Below are 26813 nucleotides of genomic sequence, written 5' to 3'. Positions count from 1 at the left end.
CCAGGATTCCCTCCTGAATGTGTTAGAAAGTTCAGAATCAAATGGGTAGTCTACCTCAGGTCATGTCTTAGATCTGCAGGCATGTATATCACAAATATAGGATTTATACTCCTTCATCCTATCTAATAAAAGAGCAATATGCAAATTAACCATCACTCTGCTACACCCACAAGCCACGCCAACCAGCCAATCAGGAGCAAGCATGCAAATTAACCCAACAAGATGGCTGCAGCCACGGAGTGAGCAGGAGGCTTGGGTTTCCCCGGCAATGGAGGAAGCCAAGCTTTCCCAGGACTCCACTCAAGGCTACAAAGTTTCAATTATAGAAGATAAATAAATCCCAGATACCAGGGCCTCTGCTTGGGTCGCCAGGGGGTGTGGCCAGCCTGCAAACCACCACAGGCCCCTCACCCAAGCCGCCTCACACCCCAAGGGAACCCCCACCCTGATCCGGGACACCCTTCAGGGCAAACCAGCTGGCCCCGACCCGTGCAGCAGGCCTCTATCCTATCTAATAAAAGAGTAATGTGCAAATTGACTGTCACTCCAACATACAAGATGGCTGCCCGCATGTGGACACAAGATGGCCACCACAAGATGGCCAGCAGGGGAGGGCAGTTGGGAGGGACCAGGCCTGCAAGGGAGGGCAGTTGGGGGTGACCAGGCCTGCAGGGGAGGGCAGTTGGGGGGGACCAGGCCAGCAGGGGAGGGCAGTTAGGGGCAAACAGGCTGGCAGGGGAGCAGTTAGGCACCAATCAGGCTGGCAGGGGAGTGGTTAGGGGGTGATCAGGCTGGCAGGCAGAAGCGGTTAGGGGCAATCAGGAAGGCAGGCAGGCAAGAAGTTGGGAGCCAGCAGTCCTGGATTGTGAGAGGGCCACCCCCATGTGTTCAAAGATGGCCACCCCATGTGGACACAAGATGTCTGCCACAAGATGGCCAGCAGGGAGGGCAGTTGTGGGCGATCAGGCCAGCAGGGGAGAGCAGTTAGGGGTGACCAGGCCAGCAGGGGAGGGCAGTTGGGAGTGACCTGGCCAGCAGGGGAGGGTGGTTAGGGGCTAGCAGGCCTGCAGGGGAGGGTAGTTAGGGGCGACCGGGCCTGCAGGGGAGGGCAGTTGGGGTGACCAGGCCTGCAGGGGAGGGCAGTTGAGGGAAACCAGGTTGGCAGGGAGGGCAGTTAGGGGCAATCGGCTGGCAGGGGCACAGTTAGGCATCGATCAGGCTGGCAGGGGAGTGGTTAGGGGGTGATCAGGCTAGCAGGCAGAAGTGGTTAGGGGAAATCAGGCAGGCAGGCAGGCAGGTGAGCTGTTGGGAGCCAGCAGTCCTGGATTGTGAGAGGGCAGTTGGACATCCCTCGAGGGGTCCCAGATTGGAGAGGGTGCAGACTGGGCTGAGGGACCCCCGCCATGCATAAATTTTGTGCACCAGGCCTCTAGTAAATATATAATATATCAATGTCAGTACCCATATAGCTCAATGAGAAAATGAAGGAAAAAGAAACAATGGTTTTCTAAAAATATACTTTCACTTTTACAACACTCTATGGTTATACCTAAATTTAGACATGAAGTTAAACGCAGAAATAAACATGTTTGTTTATATGCTGGCATAGCTGTTTAATCTTTCTATATATATTATATCTCTGGGAATTTAAATCCACAGCTGGTGGAAATAGCTGTTACTAATCATGACTGAGACAGAATCTAAAGAAGGATGTGTATACATAGATAATTATAGAATACCTGATAATGATAAAGCCACAGGTGGGGTTTTTTTGTTTGTTTGTTTGCTTAATAAAACAAAAGCTATTTTGTTTCATTAAAATCCTATTAGTAAAAACCAAATACCATGAAATTATTTAGTCTCACTAATGAGATACTTAAAGAACCACCATAATAATAGTGTTCAAGCCTACAAAATAAAATGTATCCAGAAAAGTGAGTAATTGTTTTCCATACAAATGGAGAATTATGGATTACATCTTCTGAGATTCTTGTGGTTTCCCCAAGAACACTTAGGTGGCTTCTTTTTTCCATTTTCCTGTTTCTATACACATGTCACAAATAAAACAATTATTAAAATTATATCCTCACTGGAGGCCCAGTGAACAAAATTCTTGCATGGGGTGGGGGTCCCCTCAGCCCAGCTTGCACTCTCTCCAATCTGGGACCCCTCGGGGGATGTCCGACTGCTGGTTTAGGCCCAATCCCTAAACCGGCAGTCAGACATCCCTCTCAAAATCCTGGACTGCTGGCTCCTAATCGCTCGCTTGCTTGCCTGCCTGGTTGCCCCTAACTCCCCCACCCCCGATCGCCCCTCACTGCCTCTGCGTGCCAGCTTGACAACCCCTAACAGCTCACCCTGTCAGCCTGGTCACCCCTAACTGTCCCCTGCTGCTGGCCAGGTCTCCCCCAATTGCCCCCTCCCTGCCAGCCTGGTCTCTCCTAACTGCCCTCCCCACCCCCGCTGGCCTGGTCACCCCTTACTACGCCCCCTTACTGGCCTGGTTGCCCCCAACTGCCTCCCTCTGCCAGCCTAGTCACCCCAAATGCTCCCCCTGCTGGCCTGGTTGCCCCTAACAGCCCCCCCCACCCCACCGCCCCACCAGCCTGGTCACCCCACACAGCCTGCTGTTCAGTCATTTGGTCATCCCTCACTAACCCCCACTGCCAGCCTGGTCGCCCCATGCAGCCTGCTTGTTCAGTCTTTTTTTCATCCCTCTCTAATCCCCCTGCCAGCCTGGTCATAGGCAGCCATCTTGTGAGTGTGTGACGGTCAATTTGAATATTACCTCTTTATTATGTAGGATTGTATATTTGCTTATATGGCACGGTGCTAGATTGTAGACATTGTGAATAGTGTTGATGTTTTCAACTATGAATCACCAGTACTTTGAATGGTGGAGGGGGATACTTATTGATGGCTTCCTGCAAATTCCAGTTTTAGTACTAGGTGTTTTGCTTATATAATTACACTTATTAATGACAACACTGGGAATAAATACCCTGATCTACATTTTCCAAGTAACAAAAATGAAGCTGAATCATAGAGCCTGTACATGTCAGTATCAAAGCACAGCATTTAATTGTTAAATGACATGATAGAAGCGTTGTAGGCCACAATGGCATCTGAAACTGAAATTCATTGCCTAGAAGAAAAATCTTATTAAAATTACAAAATTAGAATAAAAAGATTTTTTTAAATCTGCTAGTTAGAGAGAGCTGTCGATGGGCCACAGAGGCTAATAAAGGAAACAAAACTGCCCTTTTGCCTAGTTTAAGAGAGGGCAAAATGGGGTTCAGACAGCCCTTCCCAAGGCCATTGTAGAATGCCAGGCAACTGGGCATACAAGCAGAATGCTTTCACCCTGCAAAGAAATCTGTCGATTAACAAACCTGTGCATACACAAACTCACAATTTACTTTTCAATTGCCATATTATTACATGTGAATGGATCATCAAGTATCACAAGTTATTAGAGTAAATCCTTCCATGTGAAACACCAAGACCAAGAGAAACAAACATAACAACTGACCTCAAGAAAATAAATATACAGGGAATAGATGAAAAAGTAAAAGTCAGAGACATTTATGAAACTATTGTGACCCCAAATTAAGAACATGATGCTATGAAATAGAAATATTCTAAGAAAAAGAAAGTGCTCTTATAAGTATATGAGACTATCTATCTATCTTTAAATTACAATGACTAGGGATAGAGAAAAATGGCAACACTGGGGTATCTTTCATGTATAATTATTAGTCTTCTACTTTTTTTCTTTATACTTGCATAGTTTCTAAATTTTCTACAATGAGCACATATTGCTTTTATAATCAGAGACTTCACACACTGCTTCGAGTTTTCTGCAGAAAACAATAGTACTACATAAACAATTTGTTGTCTAATCACTATGGCCAATGTACATGAAAAATAAACTGAAATTAAATGTATACATAAAATGCAGCCGCTTTATGTTTTTAGAAAATTTAAACAAAATTGATGCGGAATCGCAGCAACATATGAATTATTCATCTATGTGTGAGTGATATTCTTTTCATTTATATATATCCACTAAAAACAAATCCAGGTTACTTTTTAATAATTATAGCACACATTAAATTTCTAGGGCTGATACGTTTAATGAAGTAAAATATTTCAAAAACCCACTTACTTTGGAGGAACTGTCACAATATTCTCTGTGGTAGAGAGGGTGAAGTCAGCGGCATCTCTTCCAATAATTGTAGCATTATACACTATTTTTTTTGAGCTTGAATTTTTCACTAGAACCTACGTTGCAGAACAAGAGAGTAAAAATAAGATCATGAATTTTTCAAAATATACAACTTAACACTTCTTATTTTTTAAAATATATTTTTATTGATTATTTACAGAGAGGAAGGGAGAGGGATAGAGAGTTAGAAACATCGATGAGAGAGAAACATCAATCAGCTGCCTCCTGCACATCCCCTACTGGGGATAGAACCTGCAACCAAGGTACATGCCCTCGACTGGAATCAAACCCAGGACCTTTCAGTCCGTGGCCCTATGCTCTATCCACTGAGCCAAACTGATCAGGACTTAACATTTCTTATTTTAATCAAAGAGTTATACATTTTAATCATGAAAATATTTGCTCCTTATGTGCACTAACTGGGGGAAAGCAGACTTTGTATTTGAAGATCGCATATATACAGTTTAGCAAGAGTAGGCAGGGAGAATCTCTGAAGCAAGGAAATGACATGAAGATTTGAAGTCCACAGTGAGCAACTTGGATTTTATTCTTATTACAAAGGGAAATCTTTGGAGAATTTTGAACATAGAACTTAAATAATCTAATTTACAAAAAAAAAAAAAAAAAAAGATACTCCAGCTGCTCAGTGTGGAAAGTTATAAAGATTCTAGGTTTAAAATCAGAGGTCCAGACTGAAATGATGGTAGCCTCATCTACAAGCAATAGTATAGCTAGGGTTCAAGTGTCCCTTCCTTCCTGATGCTTAGAGATGGAAAGTATTAGAGAATAAGCTACTTTATTTTTAGAGAGAGTATTCCATGAAAATTTGACTACACAAGTTTTTATGTAGACTATAATAGAGATTAAAAAAAAAACACATTAGGAAGACACAAGGTTATCATGGAAAGTACTGAGCCAAAAGAGGAATAAGACCTGGAGCAAATGGGTGATTGGCCAAATTACAGTAAAGAAAAGGTAACTGCACTTAGGTGGTCCAGAAACCACAAACAGAGATATTTGAAGAGTTAATAATTAGCACTATATGTGGTTATAGTAAATCGTAAGGAATATGGTAGAGATTTGTTAAAAGGTTAAATAAACTTTTATATTGCAACGAAAACTTTGGTAACTACCAGGACAAGCATATTGCTGCTGAAAAGTTTCTACAGTCAGTTACTCCAAGGATTTTGGGGTCTCATGTAGCTTGCCTACTTACAGATATCAGTACCTAAAGAATTAATTAACAAACCAACTGATTTTAAGTCCCAGAGAGTTCATTTCCATTCTCTGGAAGGAATAGTTAAAAGTAATAATAAATTCATTACCTAATGTTATTGGCTTATAGTCCTAGAACTTCTATAACCAGCCCTGAGATCTTAAGAAAGACATTCATTCTCATTGTCATATCATATGTATAATACAAAGTCGTTGGGCTCATCTGTGGTCAGGGTATTTCACTTAACTAGGATTTCATGTAGGGATGGTAAGTGGTACATGGGGAAATAGGAAAGCTGTTGAAGGGAAGGAAAAACAGCTTTGGAGCCTGGATTCCTGTTTTCTAATGACAGTCTTTATCTATTGGACTCTGTGTAAAGTTTGATTTTAAAAAAGTTTGTGTGGCGAGGGGAACCCCACCAGTGTTTCTCAGTGGTTTTGCGTTGACCTATGAACCAGGAGGTCACAGTTTGATTCCTGGTCAGGGCATATGCCCAGGTTGCAGGCTCGATCCCCAGTGATGGGTGTGCAGGAGGCAGCTGATTAATGATTGTCTCTCATCATTGATGTTTCTTTCTCTCCTCCCTTCCTCTCTGTAATCAATAAAAATATTTTTAAACGGGGAGGAGAGGTCAATAGCTTTAAAATTGTCTCAAAAAATCACTGCAACCTACATTTTTTCATTGATAACTATATGGTTTAACGGTTCCAATATTCTATGTTTCTATTTGAGACATACAGCTACAGAAATATCGTTTTAATTATAGTAGCCATTTCCTGAGATTTTTCTTTATTCTGGAAGATTGAAAAGGTTGTGAATGGATCTGAAGAGTTAATAATTAGCACTAGGCGTGGTTATAGTGAATCATAAGGAATATGGGTTGATGCATGGGCAAACTATGTCTAAGTTTCCCAGCAACTTCCAAATTAGTCATTTCTCTTAAATTAAATTTAAAGCTTGTTGTGATTGATGTTTATCATTTATATTTAATTTTTGTTGTTTCCTTCAAAAAATGTCTCTTACCTTTTTGAAAAATAAAAGCCCTATCTGTACAATGTCATCTATAATCTTCAGGTGTGAACAATATTTCTAATAAATAATTAAATTGGAAAGAAATCATTAAAACATTAAAATGTTTCCATTTTAATATGCTTTAATTTGATTTTTAACATAATGATTAAATTTTATTTAAATATGAGCTTCTGCTATTAACTAATTTTTTAAAATAACAATTAAATGACATACGGAAAAAGAAAACCTGGTCAGAGTTTTAAAATTATTAATCATACTGAACTGTAATAAATCACTGCTTAATCTAATTCAGACTCCTCCTATCTTCTGCAGGCTTAAACAATAACAGTTCTAACTCTTCAGAAATTTTAGTTTGAAGTCAGAAGTCCTCCCCAATATAATTTTAGTTCTAGGCTAGTTAGTACCCAAAGCCCTTAAATATCATTGCAGTTAGGGAATTATCAGAGTAAATACTATTGAAAAATTCTCTAAAGTATTTTATTTATCTTTTTCTGACAAAAAGAGAAAGAAATAAAATTACACACAAGGGATTGTATCTTAATATTTGCTAAAAAAAATAAATCAAAATGAATGAGTCTCCTTTCCCTAAATTGAGCCCTTTGCAATTTGAGAGAAGAACCTGAGTTTTTCCCAATTCAGTTTTTTAACTGAATCTTACCAAACATTGCTCATATTGTCACAGTGGCTACACAGTTACTTTTTCAAAGAGGTTACAGCTACAAATGAAACATCACTAGAACATATACTGTGAATACCAAATATGGATGAGTTTTGCATCAAAAGTGTTAAATTAACCCCACACTCATAAATATGGGGAGGAATAAATAAAACAGCCTGAGGAAAAGAAATAGACGTGATCTGACCAAAGCACTAAAATAACTTTTTTACAAAATAAGATCTTATCAGCCTATAGTGTCCTCAGAAAAAAGCAAGGACACCACCTACAAATCTGGTTAAAGGTTTTATAAAAACAATCTTAGGTAAATGTAAACAATTTAAAACTGCATGATAGAAGATATTTTACAAGTGTTCATGTGAAACAAATTCCCTGAAATTGAGGTCAATAACACCTGACAGGATATTTCTCAAAGAGAACACTTGTAAAATATGGACCTATTTATATAGATTTGTTATTATCATAGAACTGGAAATTTTGTTTCCAATGTTTTTCTGAAATTTGGAAAATTCACTGTTAACACATTTAGTGTGTCCAGCTTACATAATATCATTTAGAGAGAATTAGGTAGCCCAGGTGAAGAGCACATCCATTATTACTTCCCTTTCTATATCCTCAATTGAACAACAACAACAACAAAAAAAATCAATCTGGCAAAGAAGAAATTAAAAACATGCTGGAAACCAATGACAATGAAAACCCAACAATGCAAAATGTATGGGACACGGTGAAAGCAGCAGTCCTGAGAGGGAAGTTTATAGCTCTACTGGCCTACATAAAAAAAAAAAAAAAGAAAGAAAGAAAAATGGTAATAAATCATGTAACTCTACAACTTAAAGAATTAGAAAGAGAACAATAGGAAAAGCCCAGAGTGAGCAGAAAGAAGGAGATAATAAAGATCAGAGCAGAGCACTAACCAGTTTGGCTCAGTGGATAGAGTGTTGGCCTGTGGACTGAAGGGTCCCAGGTTCAATTCCGGTCAAGGGCATGTACCTCGGTTGTGGGCACATCCCCAGTAGGGGGTGTGCAGGAGGCAGCTGATTGATGTTTCTCTCTCATCGATGTTTCTAACTTTCTATCCCTCCCCCTTCCTGTCTGTTAAAAAAAATCAATAAAATATATTTTTAAAAAATGATCAGAGCAAAAATAAATGACATAGAGACCAAAAAAAAAAAAAAAAATACAAAAGATCAATGAAACCAAGAGCTGGTTCTTTGAAAGGATAAACAAGATTGATGAACCTCTAGCCAGGCGCACCAAGAAGCAAAGAGAGAGGACCCAAATAAACAAAATCAGAAATGAAAAAGGCAAAATAACAACAGACCCTGCAGAAATACAAAGGATTGTTAAAAAAAATACTATTCCAACAAACTAGACAACCTAGAGGAAATGGACATATTCTTAGAAAAATACAACCTTCCAAAACTCAATCAGGAAGAATCTACACATCTCAATAGGCCAATAACTATGGAAGAAATTGAAGCAGTCATCAAAGAGCTTCCGGCAAACAAAAGCCCGGGGCCAGAAAACTTCACAGGGGAGTTTTACCAAACATTCAAAGAAGAACTAAAACCTATCTTCCTCAGATAATTCCAAGGAAAAAAAATGAGACATATGTACTACTATTTGTAATACTTTAAACAATAAAATAGAATTAAAACAAACAAACAAACAAACAAAAATTCAAGAGAAAGGAACACTTCCTAGCTCATTCTATGAAGCCAGCATTACCCTAATACGAAAACAAGATAAAGACAACACGATGAAAGAGAATTACAGGCCAATATCCCTCATGAACATAGATGCCAAAATTCTAGCAAATTGGATCCAGCATTACATCAGAAAGATCATACACCATGACCAAGTAGGATTTATCCTGGAGATGCAAGGATGGTACAATATTCACAAATCAATAAATGTGAAACATCACATAAACAAATTGAGATAAAAATCACATAGTCATATCATTGATGCAAAAAAAGCATTTGACAAAATACAACACCCTTTCTTGATAAACACCCTTAGCAAAATGGGAATAGAGGGATCATACCTCAACATAATAAAAGCCCTATATGACAAACCTATAGCCAACATCATACTCAATGGCCAAAAACTAAAACTATTTCACCTAAGAACAGGAACAAGACAGGGATGCCCACTTTCACCACTCCTGTTCGACATAGTACTGGAAGTATTGGCCATAGCAATAAGACAAGAAGAAATAAAAGGTATCCAAACTGGAAAAGAAGACATAAAACCGTCATTATTCACAGATGACGTGATACTGTACATAAAAAACCCTAAAGACTCCATCAAAAAATTATTAGACTTAATAAATGAATTCAGCAATGTAGCAGGATACAAAATTAATGCCAATAAATCTATGGCATTTCTATACACCAATAATGAACTTACAGAAAGAGAGATTAAAAAAACATCCCATTTACCATCGCACCAAAATTATTAAAATATCTAGGAATAAACTTAACTAAGGAGGTAAAAGACCTGTACTCGGAAAACTATAGGACACTGAAAAAAGAGATAGAGGAAGACATAAACAGATGGAAGAACATACCATGTTCATGGATTGGTAGAATCAACATTATTAAAATGTCCATACTACCCAAAGCAATCTATAGATTCAATGCACTCCCCATTAAAATACCAATGGCATATTTCACAGACCTAGAATGAACTCTCCAAAAATTCATCTGGAATTAAAAAAGACCCCAAATAGCTGCAGTAATTCTGAGAAAAAAGACCAAAGTAGGAGGGATCTCAATACCAGATATCAAGCTATATTACAAAGCTACCGTTCTCAAAACTGCCTGGTACCTGCACAGGAACAGACATATAGATCAATGGAATAAAATAGAGAACCTAGAAATCAATCCAAACCATTATGCTCAATTAATATTTGACAAAGGAGGCATGAACATACAATGGAGTCAAGACAGTCTCTTCAATAAATGGTGTTGGGAAAATTGGACAGATACATGCAAAAAAAATGAAACTAGACCACCAACTTACACCATACACAAAAATGAACTCAAGCCCTAGCCTGTTTGGCTCAGGGGATAAAGCGTAGGCCTGAAGATTGAAGGATCCCAGGTTCAATTCCAGTCAAGGGCACATGCCCGGGTTGCGGGCTCAATCCCCAGTGGGGGGCATGCAGGAGGCAGCCAATCAATGATTCTCTCTCATCATTGATGGTTCTCTCTCTCTCTCCCTCTTGCTTCCTCTCTGAAATCAATAATATATATATATATATATATATATATATATATATATATATAAACTCAAAATGGATAAAGGACTTAAACATAAGATAGGTAACCATAAAAATACCAGAGGAATCCACAGGCAGCAAAATCTCAGACATATGCCGAAGCAATATTTTTACTGATACAGCTCCTAGGGCAATGGAAGCTAAAGAGAAAATAAACAAATGGGACTACATCAAAATAAAAAGCTTCTGTACAACAAAAGAAACCATCAACAAAACAACAAGAAAGCCCACTGCATGGGAGAACATATTTTCCAATGTTATCACTGATAAGGGTTTAATCTCAAACATTTACAGGGAACTCATACAATTTAACAAAAGGAAGATAAAACAACCCAATCAAAAAATTGGCAACGGACCTAAATAGATACCTTTCAAAAGAGGACATAAGGAAGGCCAAGAGACATATGAAAATATGCTCAAAGTCACTAATCATCTGAGAGATGAAAATCAAAACGACAATGTGTTACCATCTCACACCTGTCAGAATGGCTATCATCAACAAATCAACAGATGACAAATGCTGGAGAGGATGTGGAGCAAAAGGAACCCTGCTGGTGGGAATGCAGACTGGTGTAGCCATTGTGGAGAACAGTATGGAGTTTCCTCAAAAAACTCAAAATGGAACTCCCATTTGACCCAGTGATCCCACTTCTAGGAATATATCCCAAGAAACTAGAAACACCAATCAGAAAGGATATATGCACCCCTATGTTCATAGCAGCACAATTCACCATAGCTAAGATTTGGAAACAGCCTAAGTGTCCATCAGCAGATGAATGGATTAAAAAAACTGTGGTAGATCTACACAATGGAATACTACGCTGTGGTAAAAAAAAGAAGGAATTCTTACCATTTGCAACAGCATGGATGGAACTGGAGAGCATTATGCTAAGCAAAATAAGCCAGTCAGAGAAAGATAAATATCACATGATCTCACTCTTTTGTGGAATATAATGAACAACATAAAGTGATGAACAAAAACAGATCCAGATACAGAGAAACATCGATCAGACTGTCAAACCTCAGAGGGAAGGTAGAGGATGGTGGGGGTAAGGGGGAGAGATCAACCAAAGGACTTGTATGCATGCATATAAGCCTAACCAATGGACACAGACACCATGGGGGTGAGGGCATGAGAGGGGGTGGGGGGCAATGGGAGGATAAGGACACATATGTAAAACCTTAATCAATAAAGAAAAAAAAAAATCCATCTGGATGTGTAAACTGCTGTCCCTAAAGCAAAGTGAAGCACTTTCAGATCACAAGTTTCTACTTAGTGTATCAGTCCTTTTGTATATGAAATGAATTTAAAGTTTCCTAATAGGATTTGCCCTTCAAAGTGTATAACTTTCATTTTCCATGTCCCCAACCCCCATTCCTCAACTGCATGAAAGAGTCATCTCCTCACAGGCGATGATTATTGTTAAGCAAAACCTGTCCCTTATACTCTGCTATACTTTTGGTTTAGAAGGAGTAACATTTGCTAAGGCTTATTGTATCATATTGATAATTCTGTTAATTTGCGGTTGAGAAAAATATCTAAAACCCCTCTTAAGTGTTTAACTCTATGTATTCTTTGGCCCTAAGTACATCCTTACCTTTCTCTTCACAGTGTCATGTAGAGTGCACTGAAATGTCACCAACATCTTGGGAAGATATGTAGGGAGTCTTTCATACATGTAGACACAAAGCATGAGCATCAGAATTGGATTATAGTCACAGATGTCAGCGGCCTAGTTTTAAAGAAGAGAAATATAAATAAGAGGATATACAGATAAAATATATAACTAGAGCTAAAGCATAGTACATCAATTGCTAAAATACTTTAAAACTTTTAAAAATGTTACTGATTGGCAATGATACTGAAATGTAGACACAACAAACAAAATATCGCTTTGAATTGGAAGAGTTCAACCTAAATATTAAAAGATGAGAAGTGTTGTAAGTATCACAATGATCTCAGAAGCTGAAAGACTCCGTAAAAGCTAGTCAGAGGTCAGAAAAATATTATACACTAAAAATACTGACTAATGTGACTAAGACACCATCCCTGAGTTATTAAATATCATAGAATGCAGTAAAAGAAAACTTGAGAAGTAGATAAACTATTTATGTAAAAGATGGCAAAAGAGTTTCAAGCAAAAGCCCAAGGGAGGAGGTAACACATGAGATGACTTTGAAGACTGGATTTTAAATAAGGTTGTATTTGGGTAGAAGTAAAGGGTATATTCTATCAGAAAGACAAAGAAATATAGGGAAAGGATTTAGGAAAGTACAGTGTTCATTTGGAAGAAGAAGCACAACTTGAATCATGCATAAGATAAGAAGGGAGAGGTAGTGGAAGAAGACTAAGGAGTACAAAGACCACATTGTGGAGGGCATGAATGCCAGGGTGAAGGACTTGATTTCTGAACAAGAAATAACACAAGAGCAACAATCCAAGCAGATCAAGCAGCAGATGGTTGGGGAAATACTTTTCCCAGAACAGACAATTTATAATAAGGCAGAAAATGCAATTACAGTGATAACATAAAATAGTGATGGTTGTTGGAATAGATTTTAGATAAAATCCAGACTAGAGAGGAATAACAGCAGAGACAATGAACATAGCCAGAATGCACATTGAAGCTAAAAAGTGGAGTCATCAACAGCAGAAGAAAGGATTCCTTCTATCAGCTTATGTAGTGCCTTTGATCTCCTAGAACAAGGTGGAGGCAGTGGGGGAGAATTATTCATAGCAAAAAGAAATTGGGATTGGTCTGAGATGATGATTCAAAGACATAAAATACTACTGACAAACAAGCAACTCTGTCACTTTCAATACACAGGGAACTCTCTACACGTCCATAAAATGAAGATCATAGTATTATTTAATAGCACACATCCAGGTTAGCAACTCAAAATGACCTGGGCCTAGCCTGCAAATGCATATAGTGCAAGAGCTACGGAAATCTAAAGTGTTACAGTAAGCACTCCCTTACCGTGCATTTCACTTTCCACAGTTTCAGTTACCTGTGGTCTAGTGCAGTCCAAAAATATTAAAAGGAAAATTCCAGAAATAATTCATAAGTTGTGCACTATTCTCAGTAGTGTACCAAATCTCGCTCAGTCCTGCCCAGGATATGAATAACCCCTTTGTCCAGTGTCTCCAAGTTGTGTTTACCACCCACCCTTTAGTCATGTGGTATGCGTCTCAGTTACCAGATCATCTGTCACAGTATCACAGTGCTTACGTCACCTTTATTTTACTTTATAATGTCCCCAAAGCACAAGAGTACTGATGCTGACAATTTAGATATGCCAAAGAGAAGCTGTAAAGTGCTTCCTTTAAGTGAAAAGGTAAACGTTCTCAACTTTATAAGGAAAGAAAAATACCGTATACTGAAGCTACTTAGATCTACTATAAAAGTGAATCTATCCATGAAATTGTTAAGAAGGAAGAAATCCGTGCTAGTTTGCTAAGAGAGAACATATTTACATAATTTTATTACAATATATTAGAACTGTTCTTTTTTATTATTAGTTATTGTTCTCAATCTCTTACTGTGCCTAAACCATATGTTAAACTTTATCATAAGTATGTATGTAAAGGAATAAACATAGTATATAGTATACAGAATGCTCAGGCATCCATGGTCTCAGGCATCCACTGGAAGTCTTGGACCTATCTCCGGTGGATAAGGGGGGGTGGGGGGGTGGGGACTACTCACTCTATGTGGAGCTAAGGCACTTGACTCTAAAATTTGGCAGCAGTTACCAGAGAATAATACATAATTATAGCCCATCTGATCATGTTAATTTGCATTTTCAAAAACATTCTTTTCCTTTTTTTGGAAAAAGAGAAGACTTTATTCTTTCTTGTTTTGACAATAAGCAGTAAGGTTTACCAATAAAGGTAACCTGGGAGGGGATTGTTAGTAAAAAATAAGAGAACTGGCCTTCCTCAGCAGGGTAGAAAGCTGCTAGTGAATATGACCTGAGAGGAACTAAGAAAGATACCAAAATTCCAAGGTTTCTCATCAGTATTCTGTGGCCCCACATTTCTTCAACAAAGATAATCATAGTCAACAGATGTGGCAAAGTTATTTAAGGTAAGAACAAACTAAATAATTAAATACAGAGTTTAATTCCCTCAAGTGAAGAATATGGCTCTGCTGGGCCCTATGAGATGGACCAGACTATGGGTGTGATCCAAAGAAGGCTGTCTAGGAGGATGGAAAATGTATCTGTTGGGAAAAGGAGAACACTTGTGGCAAAACACTCTGGGCTCAAGTCTGAGGTCAATAAAAGTATTCTGAACACTGTTTTAGTGACTACAACATAAAAGATATACATAGAAATATAAAAATTATTCCAAAAGCTTGTATTTCAAAATTTGAAATGAAACAATATATTTGATAATGAAGATATTAAACTGGAAAACCAGAGAAGAGAGCATTCTTACCTTTCTGCATGATAAATTTCAATTAAAATAAGCTAAATTACACTTTATACTTTAGTGTAAATTAACTACAATCCTAGGCTTAAAAGGCCATGTGTTAATTTAAGTTAGGTTTCCTTAAAACAAGATTTTCATGTGAAGTATCTTTCAAATACCTAATCATTATTTTCTCCATATTGGTCAAACCTAGAAGAACTTTGATTATTTTATCCATTTTTACCCATGATGACAGTATTTCTTATTGGACTAACAACTGATAGGGAATTAAACAAACAAAAAAATCATAATAGACAAAATGCTAGAGTAGAAATCTGGTATCACCAGCTTTCAAACTAGACACCAACCATAATTAGCAGTATCCACTGACATACTGTGATATCACAGAGGACATTGTTCATTGCCTTCCCAACAGCAATGATCTCCTTTCTTCTTTACTAAAAATCCCAATTTCTGTGGGTATCCCATTATCTTTATCAAACACTGCTTTAGCTGTAAGTATGGGATGCAATTCTGATTAATGATATGCAATGGGAAATATGCTGTGGGACCATTGAGAAAGGTTTAACTTACAGAAAAAGAGAAGCACAATAAAAAGGTGCTACTCAACCCGCCCTAAGCAGAGTTGTGAGATGGTGTTACATGAGAATTTCAGTAGGGATTTCGTGGCTGTTAGTACACATATAAGCCAGGAGGCTGAGAAGGGCTGAGCTAAATGAATCTCTGAAAACTGTGTTGAAAAAACTGATTAACTATCCCTATAATATTCTACTCCCTGATTTCACCTTATGTAAAATATTGAATTTATTTTTAAACCACTTTTACTCATGAATTCTGCTATTTAAGGCTGAAATATCTTAGTTAATAAAATAAAACAAAATTTAAAAGTCAGATCAATTATTCACCATTAGCTCTCCTACTACTCAGTGAATTATATGTAGTATAACCTCTATAAATGTTTATTATATTTATTTTTATATCCACCTATCTTCATATGGAAATGAAAATACATTCTACACTGAATCCAAACAATTCCCAGAATATTTTTAAATATATTTTATTGATTTTTTTACAGAGAGGAAGGGAGAGGGATGGAGAGATAGAAACATCAATGAGAGAGAAACATCAATCAGCTGCCTCCTGCACACCCCCTACTGGGGATGTGCCCACAACCAAGGTACATGCCCTTGGCTGGAATCAAACCTGAGACCCTTGAGTCCGCAGGCCAATGCTCTATCCACTGAGCCAAACCGGTTAGGGCCAGAATATTTTTACTTAACATAAAAAGCATGTCATGAAAGGGAGACTATGTAACAAATAAGTCCAACTCCCAAGATTCCACAACAGGACACGACAATGGCTCAGAAACTTATCTAGCTGATTCAACAGTTGCAAAGGACATGAAAAATAAGAAACATAAACACTAATAAATAAATCCAGTGCTAAATTTCACAGGATTCAAATGTGGATCAGTACTAAGCATCAGTATTAATTCATTATGGCTACATTAATGTAAAGGTGATAATTTTAAACTCGGACATTCAATGTGGTTGGTAAATCCAGGCTGATTAAAAGTTAGTGAATTAGAACTGGCTGGGAAAATCCTGGTAATTATCTACTAAGTTAATTGTCAATTTCTCCAGTCATCAGATTTCGGACATCTTTACATTTTTAAGTAGATAGACATTTTTTAATGTCTTTACCTATATAATTAAAATAAATATTTTGAGTCAACATATCTGAGGAAATCAAAAAGGAAAGGAGATAATCATAACATGATGAATTATATTTTCTAAATAAATATATTTCAAGATTCTTATGAACCTCCAGTAAATTCTCAGCTTTTCCTGGTTTCCTTATTAGAATTACTTCTCTCCCCTATGTCTCCCATAGCATATTGTTTCTGTCTATTATGACATTCACTGACTGGTTTGCATGAGCTCTTTTTCATGTATTTGTCACTCTTAGTAGGTTAATAGCTTTGAAGGCATAAGTGCAGTTTAACCATATCTATAATCCCTGCAGGGTCTACCCAGTGACTTTCATAAAGGAGATTCAATAATTTGTTCAATTGATGGGAATTGTATTTGTATTCTTCCAAACCAAAATCTTTTATTAGAGTTCGTCTTTAAAACTCTCTTATACAAAAACTCTGACCAAAATATTGATTACAGTTTAGCTTTACAACTCTACCAATATAAAAGAATGTAAACGTCACACGTGGTATAAAGTGACTTTAACTACTTTATATCAACACACATTTAGTACCCAAATGTGGGTTGATATAAAGTGGTTCCTTACACCTGCTAGAAAGAAAATACTTTCGTCCTTGACCAATTAAAATTGGATTTTCATTGCTCTGTGTTCTCTGTCTCCAGTCCATCTCCTCTCAGTCCATCCTCATCATTATTATAAGAGTAAATGCCTTTATTCCCATAATATCCACAAAGTAAACTGCTGACTTGTATGCTGATTCAAGATCCCAATATATGCCCATATCTATTTCTAATTCCAAATTTCAACCCAGGCAACCTAGTCACATATGGGACTTGTTCACATTTGTTAGAGGGAGGGGGAGAGGAAGGAAGAAAGGGAGGGGGTGAGGAGAGGAAGGAGGGACAACAGGCCCAAAATAGAGTCAATTGTGCTAAGTCCATGTCACCAAACTGAGACTTAATAGTAACCTAATTGCAGTTTCAGCCTCTCCCAATAATATAATCCTAACCAGTCAGTCTGGAATTTCCTGGTCAGTACTGGTGAGGACATCTGCCTGATAGACCTCACTACTGTCCCCCAAAGAAAGGTGACCTTGCCTCAAACAATCCACTCTTTCCCAGTCACTTCCTTGTTCCACCTCCTTCTTTCTGCCTATAAAACCCTCCACTCTATACAGCTCCATCCTCTTTAGTTGCTAAATGGGATGTTGCCTGATTCATGAATAAAGCTAAACAGATCTTTAAATTGACTCAGTTTAATTTCGTTTGTTCTATATTTTGTTTAGGACATATCCTGTGAGTAAATACCTTCTTATCATTTCCAATCAAAATCCAATCCACCCTTCAAGAACCCAAATAACTCCTGACCCCCCACAGAGTCTAGAACACATTGATCTCTTCCCTTATCTGAATTCTACACTTTATGTTTTACACACATTTACAGTTACATGAATAGAATATCATTTATCCTTTAACATGTATATATCTTGATAATTAAATAAATTTGTATATTCTTCAAGTCAGGAATAATTTATACTATTTCATCACTCTAAAGTAACAATGTGCTAAAAAATGTTAAGCATAAAATATATTTTTGATTATTACTATTGAGGACTTAATGTGAAAAGCTAGAGGGAATTACAACTTGTAGGTACAAATGTAATTAAAATGTATGTTGCCATTATGGTCTCTACATGAATACTTATTTTAAAACCAAAGTGAAATATTTTATTTTTTGTTACTAAATTAGAAGATGATAATACAATATCTATATTCAAACAACTCTGCTCTTTGAATTCATTCTTAGAGCTCAGTAAGGTTAATAAAGCATTCATTCTTGTGGTTTAAGAAAACCGGACCTATCACTAAAACTTTCTTTTCATGTATAGTTGGGATGTACATAATTATACATATTTTAAAATATCCAATAGAATTCTATAAAGTCATATTTCAATTTTCACATTTTAACAATATCCCTTGAAAAGACTGTTTCAATTTAGATTTAAAATTTGTAAGAAAGGAACATTAGAAAGGAGTCAACTAACATTTTTCTAAAGAAGATATACCAATGGCCAACAGGTATATAAAAAGGTATGCAATATCACTAATCAGGAGGGAAATGTAATTCAAAACCACAATGAGATAGATATCACCTCACATCTGGCATTATGGCTAGTATCAAAAATATAAGAAATAATAAGTGTTGGAAAGGATGCGGAGAAAAGGAAACCCTTCCTTATGTACTGTTGGCAGGAATGGTGCAACAACCATGGAAAACTGTATGGAGGTTCCTAAAAACAATTAAAAACAGAACTATCATATGGCCCAGCAATTCCACTTCTGGGTATATATCCAAAGGAAACGAAATTGGTATCATAAAGAAACCAGTACCCCCATATTCAATTGCAGATTCCTAATAGTCAAGATATGGAAAGAGGTAAGTGTCTATGGACAGATGAATGGATAAAAAATGTGGTACATACTTACAATGAAATATTATGTAGTCATAAAAAACAAAATCCTGCCATTTGTAACAACATGGATGAACTTGGAGGACATTATGCTAAGTGAAATAAGCCAGACACAGAAAGACAAGTATTGTTTGATTTCAATTATATGTGGAATCTAAAAACTCAATCTCATAGAAGCAGAGAGTAGAATGGGTATTTGCCAAGGGGTGGGGATGAGGGAAATGGAGATACATTTGTCAGAGAGTATAAACTTTCAGTTATAATATGAATAAGTTCTGGGAATGTAATGTAAAGCATGGTTGTTTTAGTTGTTAAAAGTGAATTGCATACTTAAAATCTGCTAAGAGAGTAATCTTAAGTGTTCTCACCATGCACACACAAAAATGGTAACTATGTGAAGTGATGAATGTTTTAATTACCTTGATTGTGGTAATCATTTCTCTCTATATATAAAACATCATGATGTTGCACATCTAGAAAAATCACATCATACAAACTAAATATATATAATTTTTATTTGCCAATCATACCTAATAAAGCTGGGAAATAAATAAGGAAACAAGAGCTTCATAAAATATTTATAGAATGTATGATATAAAAGTACTCACCTGTATGCCAATGTTAAAGCCAATTTCACGAAGACTATCCACAACAACCGCGCAATTGTGAAAACACTGTTCAGAACCTCTTGGTTGTGTGTACATATTTATAAAATAAGGCTCAATCTGGAAAAGACAACAATCAAACCTTTCAGTTATGGAATAAAATTATTGCTTTTTAACTATTCTCTGTAATTCAACAAAGAATCATTTAAATATGAACATTTGTCTGTAGTATACTACTGCAATATAAGAATAAACAAAAAGGTAATGCTGGCCATGCAGGTTTAGGTGTTAAATAAAATAAAAACAATTAAAAGAATCAGTTTGCAGAAAATAATTGGAATTTAAATTATTAAGTTCTCTCAAATAATAGAAGACCATTCTGCATAAAAATAACTCTTACCAGAAATGGACAATAGGCTCCCAACACTGTGGCAAAAACAAGGCCATCTGAAAGGTGTTTGTCAAAATTTAGTATCCATCTCTCAGAGGGAATACCTGTTCAAAAAAAAAAGAATAAATATAACAATAGTTTTACTTCTCTAAAAAGATATGGAAATTTGAGCAATAGTCAAAGAAATATTTGCCTTTGCTTGGAAAAGAAAAATCATATTATTTTAGAAATAAAAACAAAACTTAAACCTCACTTAATATCAGGAAATACAGCTGTGAGATTTTATAAGCAACTGCAAAAGCTATCTCCTTTATTTATGTTTGCATCGCTTTGAAGAATACACTACCATATAGTAATAGAAGAAAATTCCAGATTTTAAAATTACTCATTCTGTAGAGTAACTTGGAATTTAAATGTTTGATCATGATCATCAACATGGATAAAGTGGCTCAAAAGATCTAGAGTTACTTATAACTCTAAAGTTTTAGTGCCAGCTTCCCTATTTGTTGCAGAAATTTCTCCACATGTAGGGTATGTGGAAGGAGTTGAAAATTTATGGTTTAAAGAAACCAAAATTGAACTATAAAACGTAACACAAGATGGAGGAGTAATAAAAGGACTTCTCAGTTACGGAAATGACTACGAAGTTGAGACCAGAACAAAAGACAACGTATCTGGATATTTAGTAAATATCTGAAAGACTGTCCTATATTAGGGAGAGAGGGGATGATTTAAACATTGAAAATCATTGCTATGTTGGATACGACATTTCCTTTTTTTAAAGTGCTTCTAGAAGAGCCTTGGTTATTACTGGTTTGAGATGATTCCTTGTATGAAAACAAGAAGAAAAGCTGGTGACTTTCATTAACTCCCTCAAATCTCTTAATTCCCATTTTCTGTGAAGAACAAACCATGACAAGATATTCATGACATGCATTTTATTTCCACAAACCAGGAACATCTGAACTGGAAAATTTCGTTTTCTCTGAAACCACAGATGTCCTGGATACTCCACAGAAAGAGTGCCGAGTACTTTTTCACCTGAGATACTACAACATTGAATGTTTCTATAGGACTTCTATAAGATACGATTGCAAAATCAACCTAACGGACAAAAGATCACTAGGAATTTTCGATTAACACATAGCAAACAACATTCTGCACTGTATTTTTCAAAGTATTTTTCCTGATAAAAAACTCTAAATAACTATATTTGATATGAGATACATCAAAGTCATGATTTTAAAATGTACATTTCTAGTTCGTTGTATAATTATAATCTAAATGTGCTTCTCTTAATGTGCTTCTTATGTCTTCTAATAAAATCAAAGGGTCTCACTTTTGTAGCCAATATTCATTTTTCTACAAACTAGGAACAATTCTAACTTTAATCTGAAAAGGGCAATTTAGTAGCTTTTTAAGTTGATGGTGAATCAGTCAGTTAGCAGGGGATATAGACCGTGTCCTCTACATATCCCATCCTCATCTTGTACCAACATTAGAGAAGGGGTAGAAATTCCCCTGAAGGAGCTTAACATCTTGTGGAGGAAAGATCACACCCATAAAGAGAAACAACTAATGAAAAATCTCCTAATTAGAAACTAATGAATAGATAAAAATATATCAAAAAACTAAGTGTTATACTGTTATTATCAATTCCACAACTTCAACCCAGTGATCCATTATGACTTCCCCCATTTCCTTATTTCTAACTTCTTTCTTAAACAGTTAAAAATCTGACTCTCATAATCTACAATAAATGTATTTATTTATTCAACACTAGTATACATATACAGTACTATCAGAATTGCAAACCCATACCCCTGCAAGAAAGTAATGTATATGTATAGTATTTTTATCTTTAGTTCTACAGTATGCAATATTTTTTTCAAAAGATATCTAAGTCAGGCTCCTTTCTTCTCCATTACATTGAGTGAGGTTGTCAAACATATGTAATGCTGTTACATTTGTCATTTATCACATTCATTTGTCACAGTCTACATTCAAACCTGGATTACTTCCATGTCTTGGTTGATTGAAAAATACATATACTAACATTCATTCACTCTTTGGGGTGTAGCCTCTAGGATTCGGACATATACATTGTCATATATTCACCACCAAAATCCAAACAGAAAAGTTTTATCACCCACCCCCAAACATTCCCACCTGCATTTTAGAGTCAACATAAAAACTGTGGTGGGATTTTCATTGGAGTTACACCATTTTCATATCTTAACAATAGTCTTCAAGTCCATGTGCATATATTTGATATATTTCTCTATTTACTTCTTTACATAACGCTGATTTCTTTCATCAGCATTTTGTAATGTTCAGCACATATATCCTCCACATATTTTGCTAGGTTTATACTTAAGCATTTCATTCTATGGCAAATTATATGCATACTAGAAGCCCAGTGCATGAAATTCATGCATGGTGGGGGGTGTCCCTCAGCCCAGCCTGCACCCTCTCCAATCTGGGACCCCTCAAGGGATGTCTGACTGCTCATTTAGGCCCGACCCGGATCAGGCCTAAACGGGCAGTTGGACATCCCTCTCACAATCCACGACTGCTGGCTCCCAACTGCTCACCTGCCTGCCTTCCTGATTACCCCTAACCACTTCTGCCTGCCAGCCTGATCACCCCCTAACCACTCCCCTGCCAGCCTGATTGATGCCTAACTGCTACCCTGCCAGCCTGTTTGCCCCTAACTGCCCTCCCCTGCAGGCCTGGTCACACCTAACTGCCCTTCCCTGCAGGCCCGGTCACCCCCAACTTCCCTCCTCTGCCAGTCCGGTCACCCCCAACTTCCCTCCTCTGCCAGCCTGGTCACCCCCAAATGCCCTCTGTTGTAGGCCTGGTCCCTCCCAACCGCCCTCCACTGCTGGCCTGCTCACCCACAACTGCCCTCCCTTGCAGGCCTGGTCCCTCCAAAATGCCCTCCCCTACTGGCCATCTTGTGGTGGCCATCTTGTGTCCACATGGGGGCAGTCATATTGTGTGTTGGAGTGATGATCAATCTGCATATTACTCTTTTATTAGATAGGATAGAGGCCTGGTGCATGGGTGGGGGCCAGCTGGTTTGCCCTGAAGGGTTTCCCGGATCAGGGTGGGGGTTCCCTTGGGGCGTGGGGCAGCCTGGGCGAGGGGCCTGTGGTGGTTTGCAGGCTGGCCACACCCCCCAGCGACCCAAGCGGAGGCCCTGGTATCTGGGGTTTATTTATCTTCTACTATTGAAACTTTGTAACCTGGAGCGGAGCCAAGCCTCCTGCTCGCTCCGTGGTGGCAGCCATTTCTGTTGGGATTTATTTATCCTCTATAATTGAAACTTTGTAGCCTTAAGCGGAGGCCAAGACAGGCCAGGGCTGCAGAAGCTTGGCTTCCTCCATTGCCGGGGGCAACCCTAGCCTCCTGCTCTCTCCAGCTCCGTGGCTGCCGCCATTTTTGTTGGGATTTATTTATCTTCTATAATTGAAACTTTGTAGCCTTTAATGGAGGCCTGGGCCCGCCAGGGTGTGTGGAAAGCTTGGCTTCCTCCATCGCCGGGGAAACCCAAGCCTCCCTCCTGCTTGCTCTGTGGCCGCAGCCATCTTGGTCGGGGTTAATTTGCATACTCACTCCTGACTGGCTTGTGGGCATGGCTTGTGGGCGTGGCTTGTGTGTAGCGGAGTGATGGTTAATTTGCATATTACTCTTTTATTAGATAGGATAATTTCTATTTTTAATTGTTTACTGCAATTATATAGAAATATAATTTACTTTTGTATATTGCTCATATATCCTCCAACCTTGATAAACTCATATACTACTCATACACTAGTTCTAGGAGCTTTTTATAGAAAGTTTAGGATTTTCTACTTAACTGTCATGTCAAATCCCAGCCCCTTTCCCAGGGTTAGAGGTGGTGTATGTGTTTCTTTAATCAGCTGCAATTTGTTTTCACCATAGCCCTAAGGATGACAGTATGTGTTGTCCATCTCTCCATAGATTAAAGCTTTTGTTCTATAGGGAATATAGGGGTCTGCACAAATTACTTGCCCCTCTCCCAAGTCTGCACTATAGGAAGCATATTCTTCAGACTCACTCCCATCATTTCTGTGAGCAGCCAGAGAGGTTTGTAGAGTAACAACCTGCAAGAGAACACAGACTCACCCTATAATTGTTACTCCCAGGGACTTCATGCTCTCTCACTAGTGTATACTTGACCTCTACCAATTCACTAAACACCTTAACTCAACTCTTCTCATCAGTCTCTAGTTGTCTCTACCACAAGAAGACAATTGATAATATCCCATTTCTTCCTGTAAGCACCTACTCCTTGTTGGACTTTGGGTCACTTTGTTGGCCTACAGCCTCAGCTTCCTAGGGGAACTTTAAAACACTGAGAATTTATTGTTGGTATGGCTTCTGTTATGCAAAATCAAAATAGGTTGCAACAAAACCAAACCATGAAAACCTCAGAACTTATAATATTATCCATAAATTTCTTCTTTTAAATTTGAGACATATTTTAGGAAACAGTATTTCTTGTGGTGGACAAATATTTATTTTATATGGTATCTCTGCACTATGTCATACTATTCTCTGTTTCTATATTCGCACACATTAGAGTTTTTAACCTTCACAATGTGCATCAGAACCATCTAAAGAGCCTTTAAAAGTTGCATGTATATAGGCAACATCCCAGGGACTGTTTTTTTTTAAATTATTATTTATTTTTTTATTTTTTATTTGTTTGTTAATCATCACCAGAGGATATTTTTCCATTGATTTTTAGAGATAGTGGAAGGGAGGGGGACAGACAGAGAAAGAGAAACATTTATGTGAGAGAGACGCATTGACTGGTTGCCTCCTGCATGCACTCTGACCAGGGCTCAAGCCAAGGAGGAGCCTATAACCAAGGTACATGCCCTTGACTGGAATCGAACCTGGTACCCTTTGGTCCACAGGCCAATGCTCTATCCACTGAGCCAAACCAGCTAGGGTCAGGATTGACTTTCAATTGGTCTGGAGTGGAGCATAAGTTATTTATTTATTTTTTAATTTTCCATGTGATTGCAGTGGGCATCCAGATTTGGAAAACCACTGTGGTGGACAAGAAAAGAAATAAGACATCTCTCTGGATATCAGAAAATAATTCACAAGAACTGCACAGATCTAACTTAAAGAAGAATTAATGTTTTGAAGAACAAGATCACAATGATATATAACATTAGCCCTCGAATGAAACTGCTTGAATTCAATCCCAGTCATAGCCTTTCCTAGGTAAATAAATTAACCTCTCAGTGTTAGTTTTTCTGTTAATAACAATAACAGTTATCTGATTGTGCTGCTTGTTTTGAGGATTAAATAAACAAATATATGTAAAATTCTTAGTCCTTTAGTTGGCATACCACATATGTTGGCTATTATTATTAATCATTGTTTTAGTCAATGTCCAATTAGAATTGTGGTCTACTATATTGAAGAGGTAACTGAATCTATTCTTCATTTAGTCATATTCTAGACATGCTTTCCTTTCACAAAGCTGAAAGTTTCTTACTAGTTATTTGGAAATATCTTGAGTTTCCCTCCTTTCAAAAAACTGAATAATATTTGTGAATCTTTTTAAAGCATTTTGAAAGAAACAAAATATTATAAAAATTCGTATGGGATGCTAAATGTCTGGGACAGCCTGAAGGTCACTATAATGCTACAGCCCAAATTATATAAAATTTTAGATAATACATTAAAAAGTTAAGAACTTTCCAAAATGAATTCTCTACACAATAACTCTGCGCATTATATAATGGTTGGCTGTCTGCCTCATTCCTTAATTTCCTATTTACAGCGCTATCATAAGCACTGAGATTTCTGAGATCATTTGAAATGGTGACAGTTTGTCCTGTGAGCTTGCCGGGTATTATTAGCTAAGCTTTCCTACTGGTAGGGGCACATCACAGCTAAATCATGTTATTCTCTTATTGGACATAAACAGTCTTACAGAACACCAGTATCATACAAGGTCACTCTGCCACTATGATGAAATGAGACAAAACAAGAACATTTCATAATCTTATCTAAGCATAGACAAAAACAAGCTCATTGTATAAAACACAAAATACCAAACATCTTCCTCTCCTGTCTAATATGAGTGACTACTACTTATTTACCAATTCAATAATTAGCCTCACTATAGTCCTCTTCCCTCTAGACAAGCTTTATTAAATTATTCACTCCTAGGATTACCACTGTCCCTAAGAGCATGTAATCAAAGTGAATACGTTTCCTTAAACCTTTCCCAAATTTACATAGTCAATGCACAAATCCTATAACTGTTACCAGCATTGGGATTCTTGAGTTCCCCAAGATAGAAATTGAGAGGAAACCCTAAAGAAGTTTCCAGACAGATTTTATTAAGTTTATGCCTGAGCATAAGGGAGGCAGGACAGAGGAAAAGAGGCCCTGTAAACTGGTTCAGGGGCTAGTTCTGCTTGGCTGCTTTGATAAGCTGGGGACTAGGCAGGCTTGCTTGAAAAGACAGGCTTTTTGAAAATGGCTTGTGGAAATTTTCATGTCAGGATAGGAAAAGCAAGCAGTTAGAAGGGAGATTTAATTCTGCATTTTTTTTTTTTTTTTTTTTTTTTTTTAAGGAGGGAATGGACATATGGTGACATTCTTGCCACCTGGTCTTAACCTGGCTTCCTAGCTATCTGTATTTTTCCATTCCCAGGCCCAAGTGCCTGTACTGTCTCATAATCCTATATAAT

General features: G+C 37.5%; 1 protein-coding gene across 1 annotated transcript in view; it reads right to left on the bottom strand.

Annotated features, from left to right (window-relative positions):
* Nucleotides 1-26813, bottom strand: part of CFAP47 (cilia and flagella associated protein 47) — a gene marked incomplete at both ends in the record, with an annotated part of 517322 nt that overhangs the window by 251236 nt on the left and 239273 nt on the right. The window contains 4 exons of the mRNA XM_080652339.1: nucleotides 4169-4284; nucleotides 12040-12174; nucleotides 19674-19790; nucleotides 20071-20165. Of these exons, the coding sequence (XP_080508465.1) occupies nucleotides 4169-4284; nucleotides 12040-12174; nucleotides 19674-19790; nucleotides 20071-20165 (463 nt within the window). The remainder of the gene's footprint in view (nucleotides 1-4168; nucleotides 4285-12039; nucleotides 12175-19673; nucleotides 19791-20070; nucleotides 20166-26813) is intronic.

This window comes from Plecotus auritus (assembly GCF_963455305.1).
Source record: "Plecotus auritus genome assembly, chromosome: X".
NCBI classification, from domain to species: Eukaryota; Metazoa; Chordata; class Mammalia; order Chiroptera; family Vespertilionidae; genus Plecotus; species Plecotus auritus.
Note: the sequence above shows the minus strand (reverse complement) of the source record. Positions and strands in the feature narration are given on the sequence as shown.